The sequence below is a fragment of the Elephantulus edwardii genome, unplaced genomic scaffold (assembly GCF_000299155.1).
Source record: "Elephantulus edwardii isolate Elephantulus edwardi_28Jun2011 unplaced genomic scaffold, EleEdw1.0 scaffold00234, whole genome shotgun sequence".
Lineage (NCBI taxonomy): Eukaryota > Metazoa > Chordata > Mammalia > Macroscelidea > Macroscelididae > Elephantulus > Elephantulus edwardii.
The window spans coordinates 2,275,754-2,283,148 of NW_006399984.1; the positions used below are offsets into that span (position 1 = coordinate 2,275,754).

Genomic DNA, 7,395 nt, shown 5'->3' on the forward strand with positions numbered 1-7,395 from the left:
GCAACAATGAATGAATGGAAATCCAAAGTCTCTGTAAATTTTCATTGAAATTAATAATAATAAATTTTTTTTAAAAAAGAGTGATCAAAAAACAACCAAAAAAAAAAAAAAGAGTGATCAGCATAGTATCACAAAACAAACAGAAAACACAGAAGCACAAAATAAGTAGAGGAAATCAGAAATACATGGAAGAAGTGGGAAAAGTGTAACTGAATTTTGGGCACTGAAATGGATGTTATAAAACAAAATGTATATGAATAGCTGAAGGAAAATTAATTTGCTCTGCAAACTTTAATGAAAATCACAATTTATAAAACTAATCTAAAGTAGAAAAGGCAACATTTGGAATTTTTTTATTGTCTACTTAACATTACCTTTCACAACCCCCATGCTCTGATGAGTTACTGATCCCCATTTGTATTTTGGTGTAGTAACTGAAGTTTTGACCCGTACTTTATCACCAATCTTTATGTGAGAAGGAGAACTTGGTGGTGGATAGCCTAGAGAGTTAAATAATAAATTAGCATTCAATTCCACAATATAGGTCTCTAAGAAAAAGTATGAAAATTTTAATAAAATGTGCTCACCTATAATTTCTACATGAATATACCTAACCCAGTAAGTGCCTCCCTTCTGTTGCCAATCACACTGAACATTGAGGTCATGTAATCCATCTCTATCCAGCTTGATAACTTTGCCCACATCTCCTTCACAGACCTCTTCATAGGTTCGACAGCATCTAACCATCATTCCCACCTATAACAAAAGTTAAATTTAAGAATCCAGACCTGTGCACATAAATAAAAAATTATAAATAACATTATACTTTTCTCCAATTTTCTCTAACAGCAGTATTAGAGAAATCATTCTGTACTAAATGAAGCCAGAGGTTTTTATAAAAATTGCTGGCTCCATGCTTTGGGCAGGAATGAGAAAAGATAATATAATAGACAACATGTAATAGAAAGAAAAGATGTAATAGCAGATAGGTGATCTTATATGTGCTCAAATTAAAAACATTAAAAAAAGGCATGAGAAAATAACAACTGGGAAAATGTGAGCAATGACTGGGTATGAGGTATCTACTATAGTATCAGTATTCACTGTTAGGTAATTGTTATATTACGTTAAAAATAAAAGGTATATTCTCTTAGGGATGTATACTGACATATTTACAGGAGAAATGCTCATCTCAAATGTTCTATAAAATAGTAAAATATTCATGACAAAAAGAACAGACTTTGAGATGTACAGAAAAACACAAATTCATTGTTGTCAAAGTGATAGCTGACCCTGCACAACGTTTTCCCCGGCTATAAATCACATGGGAGGAACTTGCCCATTCTTCCGTAGGGTCACTGGTGGTTTCAAATCACGAGAGGGATTAGAAACACAACTCCCTACAGACTTCACTATAAGAGCTCTTAAATGATGATGTTGTTGTTATTGTTGTGTACCCTCAAGTCAGAACTGACACATAGCTGACTCTCCAGCAGATTTTCAGAGGCAGTATATCACATGGAATTGTCCATTTTTCTCCCATGGAGCAAATGGTGGATTTGGACCACAAGCTTTTGGGACTGCAGTGCAGAATCTTACCAATAGACCACCAAAACTCCCTAAAAGAGGACTACATAAAATATAATTAGGATGAAAAAATGAAATTGGAAAGAATTAGATGGCAATTACAAATAACATCAGAAAAACAAGCAAAAATGGATACAAATGGATCAAAATGGAGTAATTAAAAAAAAAAAAACAACAAACAACCCAAAACCAAAACAAATTGCAGTTAAGTTGCAGCTATTGTCTAAAGCTCAAAGCACCCTGGAGTATCTTCTATTTATCTGTTTGGTATAACTCTGTTCCAGATACAATGGCCCGACTGCCAGGGGCTGAGTACATAAAATAAGGCTCTCATCAAGGTTCTGCCCTTCCCTAGACAGTTGCTTGCTTGCCAAATTGTCCACACAAGCTGAAATTGTGCATCTTTTAAATAATCACTTATTTTTAACATGTCACCTCTCCAACTGCGATCCCTTAACTCCAACTTGTTCTTTCTTCTTTCTCTGGTATGTATCCCTCACTTATATATAATTTGTTATACTATGTTCATTATTTGCCTCTGATCACTAGATTATATGGTCCATGAGGATATGGCCCTTTGATCATTTATCAGCACACAGTAGATGCTCAAATATTTCCCTACCGAAGAAATGCTCATAGTGCCGAGTAAGACAATTCACTTACCTGAATATTTTCTCTCACATATACAGCATAATCATCATTACTTAAGAAATCAGCTCGTTTTTTGTAAGTCTGGCTCTCTGTTACAACAGCAGCAGTACACTACAAAAGATATATTTAAAACATGGTAAGTTCGATTAATAAATTTCATTCTTAGTGGGGAGATTTAACTCTATTAGAAAATAAGGTATGAAATACTATATATTTTTATCACCAAAAAAAATTGTTAGGTAAAGATTAATAATAGACTTAAAATGCAGAAATGAATTTAAGAAAGCTACAAGCTCAGAAAAACCTTCATTTCCAAATTAATTGTATGAAAATAATTAACAAAGAAACATTTTGTTTGGAAATCAGTATCTTACTCAATAAAATTTTTAATAAATGATCTTCTAGTGGCCACCCAAAATCATAAGCTGTTTGAATAACAGTCTTAAAAATCTAAATGTATTTAATATGTAACTGCTTCCAAAAAAGTAAACAAAGAACTGTTATGTGCCCAGAAAGATAGTAGATAAGGTAATGCAATAATTATTCATAGATATAGTTAGTTCTTTCAAGGCACAGAAAAACTAATATCACAACACTCAGACAAAAGATGTGCTGGTAATTAACTGGGAAGACTCTGACCATGGGATAAGCAGTGTTGTCCGTGTCCTCCACCAATTCTTCATCTGAATATTCATCTGACACTGTGTCTGCATCTGAGACATCGGTGATATGAACATCAGAGTGGTCCAGCAACCACCCAACCAAGGCCTCAACACCTGGAGAGAAAGGGTAAGCATGCCTTGCAGGTGTTCTTGTATTAGTATTCAAATAAGAAATAGTGTACAACACCAGTAAGTAAAGCACAATACCAGGCAACCCTGAAGCATTGCCCGAAGATCCAGAGAGTGACTTCAGTGCAAACTCGATGTTTCTTCTAGGAAATCCCATTTCTGTGAGCTGAGCAATAATAGGGAGAGCCGGTACAGGTGAATGCTTGCGCTTTCTCACTCTGATGGGGCGTGCATGATGCATTGTGATTGGTGTTGTAGCCTCACTGGAGCTGCAATCCTCACACAGGGGGCTGGATGGGTGCGCCGACTCTACAGCTAAACACTGGCACACAGCCAAAGCAGCAGCCTGGTGGTATGTAAAGGTCACCAATTAACTTAGAAAATAAATGACCTATTATGAACAACAGTAAACAAGTTCAGAAAACCACACTTAGGTATAGATTTAAAATTAACTGATAAATTATGTCAGACAACACTATCATCAAAATTTAAATCTGATGAACCTGCTTTTTGCTAACTAATGTCCTTAGTGTTGAGGAGAAAACATGTGGCTAGAGAGAGGTCAGTCAGGAAAGACAGGATGTATCCTTTGACTATACTAATTCATTCTGTATTCTGAGTAAACAATCTGAGAAGTTAAGACTTTATGAAGAAGAAGGTCGCACCAACATGGAGGAAGATTCAACAACCTGTAATATGCAAAAGACACAGGCTTGCCTGAAAGGCACTCAATGAAGAAGATGAAAGATTACCATTTCAGTACAGATTATATTCAAAGAAAGAAAAATTTCTCAAAACTTGCTAAAACATGCTAAACAGAAAAAGAGTGGTAGTCAATTATTTCATTTTTCTTGATCAAGAAACGTAGAAGCAGCAGTCAAGAAATCAAAAGATGGTCCCACCTAATCTAAGGAGGCCCAAATGCCAAGACTGAGTGGGATATCTACTGGTTTTTTGTGCCACTGAGTTGGAACCAACTCACAGCTGACCCTCCAGTGGGTTTTCAGAGGCAAGAAATCATATAGGAGAAGATTGCTCCAAAGAACAAGTGAATTCAAACCACATGCCTTTGGGGCTGCAGCACAGCTTCTTACCACTGGGCGCTCACTTCAACATACCAGAAGAGTCCCAAGCACTGATGCCAGAAAAGAAGAGCTCCTGCGCTTGCCCCCTACCCCACCCAACCACTGAGAGCTACTGCAAGCTGAGGACCCAGAAACCCTACTTCCAGATGCTGCAAGGTGAGGATCTAATGCCCTGGCTCATGGTTGCGCCATCATTCCCACCCCCAGCTGCTTAGAATAGAGCATCCAACATGCCCACCACCTGGAGTCATCACACACACATACACTCCAGAAGAAAGGAATTTAAAAAAAAAAAATCATACCACTCCTTTAACGTCTTCGAAGCATCAGATAACCACATCAATCTCCACCAAAAACCGACTCATATAAGGCATCTCCTTAAACAACCAATCAAAATAGTCAGTAGGCCTCCCAGAATATAAAACGATGATTCAAGTCTCTGATAGTAGAGTCAGAAAAACAGTTGTGTTTTATCACAAAATGGGGGGGGGGGAATGACAAACTGAAAGAGTCCAAAAACAAAGCTCTAGAAGAATTTAAAAAACAACAAAAGACAAATCAGACAGAAGAAATGGAATACTAAAACCAGAGAAGGGGGGGAAAGGAACTGAACTCTAAAATAACCAGACTATATCACAGAAGTTTGTCAACAGGTTGGAGAGAGAGCCCAGCTAATTGAAGAAAGAGATGGAACACAGAATTGGCAAGATAGAAGAAAGGTCCCTTTCCCTTAAAAGTAACCTGCTAGAGGGACAGGCAGAAACAAGAAGGAAAACAAACCTAAGAATCATGTGAAAAGACACTAAGGAAATAGTGGGAAGAGTTATTAGAAAAAAAGTTAACAGGTATTATGAAAACGGAGCATATATACATCTAAGAAGTTGAGTGAAATCCAAAGACAGACCCTAAAAAGAAAACGCTAAGACATAGCAAAGGAAAATTTTATACAAAGTATTCTAAAAAGCAGCTTGAGAAAAATGAAGAATTATTTATAAAGGAGAGCCAGTAAGATTAAATGCCTATTTCTCAAAATCATGTGAGCAAGAAGAAAGTGGAATGGCATTTTCAAAACTCTCAAAGAAAATGAACAGAATCCTTTACTGAGCAAATTTATACAGCAAATATGATAGAGAAATAAGGGCATTCTCAGAAAAACAAAAACTAAATTTGAGGAACAAGACCAACTTTGCAAGAATTACTGAAATAATTCTTCCACACAGAAACCACACAGGAAAGTAGATGAACAGAGTAAACAACAAATTAGATAAATAAAACGACCAACATAAAGAACTCAACAAAATAACAGCAATAAATCCAAGCCTACTGATAATCATATTGAAAGAATTAAATGCGCTAAGAGAAACAAGAGTAGCAGATTGGATTAAAAGGCAGAGCTCATAAATACAGTGCCAAAAGTGATACACTTAAGAAGCAAAGAAAGAAAAACAAAATCAAGCTGTGAAAAAGTATATCAAGGCAAACAGCAATTTGAAGAAGGGAAAAAAAAAAGAATGTAAATATTACTCTCAGATTAAAAATAGACTCCAGAGTAAAAACCTGCACAAGAGACAAAGAGGGAGGGACATTATATAATTAATGCTTAGAGAGTCAATACACCAAGAGGATATCATTAATATCAATGTACCAAATGAAAGAGTTGCAAAATAAAAAAAAAAAGTGTTAACAAACGTGAGGACACAATAGAATTAAGAGACCTCAATACACCATTCTCAAGAGGACTAGAAACAAACTCAACAAAGGGGAGGAAGAACTAAAAACCAATCAACTCAACCTCATAGATACACAAAGAGCAATATACCCAACAAAAGCTCAATATGCCTTTTTCTTCAGTACACATTGAAGATTCTCCAGTATGCATAAAAGATTCTAGCAAGTCTTGACAAAAAAAACCAAAAAAAACACCACTGATGAACTACTACAAAGCAACTGCTCAGATCAGAAGGCTATATAGTTAGAAGTAAAAAGCAAGAGGATAAAGGAGATAAATAAAAAGAGTCTTAGAGCTAAATAAATTTTAAATTAAAAAGTTTCTAGAAACAAATGAGAATGAAAACACAACATGCCAAAACCTCTGGGATAGAGAAAGAGGAAAAGAACCACACAATAATCTCAATTGATACAGGAAAGGATTTTTAAAAAAATCCAAAAGCGTTTTCGTTTAGAATACTAAGCAACAGATGAATAGAAGAAAATTTCCTCAACACTGTTAAAAGTATAAACCCTAAACCAACAGCTCAAACATCAAGCTCAAACTTATGATGAACTTATTATGAACAGGGACCAGACAAGGATGTCCATTATCACCACTCCTATTCAATACTGTATTGGAAGTCCAAACAAAAGAAATAAGGCAAGATAAGGAATAAGAAGCATCCAAATCAGCAAAAAGTAGGTAAAACTATCTCTATATGAAGATGCTATGATGGTATACAGAGAAAGCCCTAATTCAGAGAGAAAATTGCTGGACCTAGTAATAATTCATCAAAGTGGCAGAATACAGGTTCAACATACAAAAATCAGTCAAGATTTCTCTATAGCAGCAAAGAGAATTTAGACAAAGAAATAAGAAAAACAGTAACAATTACAATAGCTAAACACAGGATGAAATGCTAAAGGATAAACATAACTAGAGACACAAAAGACCTATAAAGAAAACAACACAACACTATCATAACAAAGACGCCTAGATACACGAAGAATATAGCTTGCTTATGGGTAGAAAGACTGAGAATAGTGAAAATGGCAGGTTTACAAAAAGCAATATACAAATTCGACACAGTTCCAATACACACATTGATGCCATTCCTCCAGGAGATGGAAATGACAACTTCCAAACTTATTTGGAAAGGAAAGAGATGTTGAATAAGCAAAGCTCTACAATATGAGAAAAACAAAGTTAAGAGGCATCACTCTCTCTGATCCCAAAAAACTACTATATAGACATAGTAATCAATCAGAGTGGTACTGGTATTGCAATACACACAGAGGCCAGTGAACAAAATTAAAAACTCAGAAATCAACTCATCTACTTGTGGTCAACTGATTTTTGACAAAGACACAAAATCCCTTAAAAGGGGAAGAAAACTTCTTTAAAAAAAGATGTTGGCAAAATTAGACACCGATCTTCAGAAAACTAAAACAAGGCTAAAAAAATTTTTAAATAATAAAAGGTTTGTTGATGGGCACTTAGGTTGTTTCCAACTCCTTGCTATTGTGAACAAAGCTGCAATAAACATGGGTGTGCATATATCTGCTTGGAT

The 7,395-nt window shown here is 35.5% G+C and overlaps 1 protein-coding gene across 1 annotated transcript in view; it reads right to left on the minus strand.

Moving 5' to 3' along the window:
• Positions 1–7,395, minus strand: part of HERC2 (HECT and RLD domain containing E3 ubiquitin protein ligase 2) — a 439,756-nt gene that overhangs the window by 207,775 nt on the left and 224,586 nt on the right. The window contains exons 45-49 of the mRNA XM_006898588.1: positions 3,108–3,375; positions 2,878–3,014; positions 2,251–2,349; positions 588–756; positions 375–500 (exon numbers count right to left, since the gene is read on the minus strand). Of these exons, the coding sequence (XP_006898650.1) occupies positions 375–500; positions 588–756; positions 2,251–2,349; positions 2,878–3,014; positions 3,108–3,375 (799 nt within the window). The remainder of the gene's footprint in view (positions 1–374; positions 501–587; positions 757–2,250; positions 2,350–2,877; positions 3,015–3,107; positions 3,376–7,395) is intronic.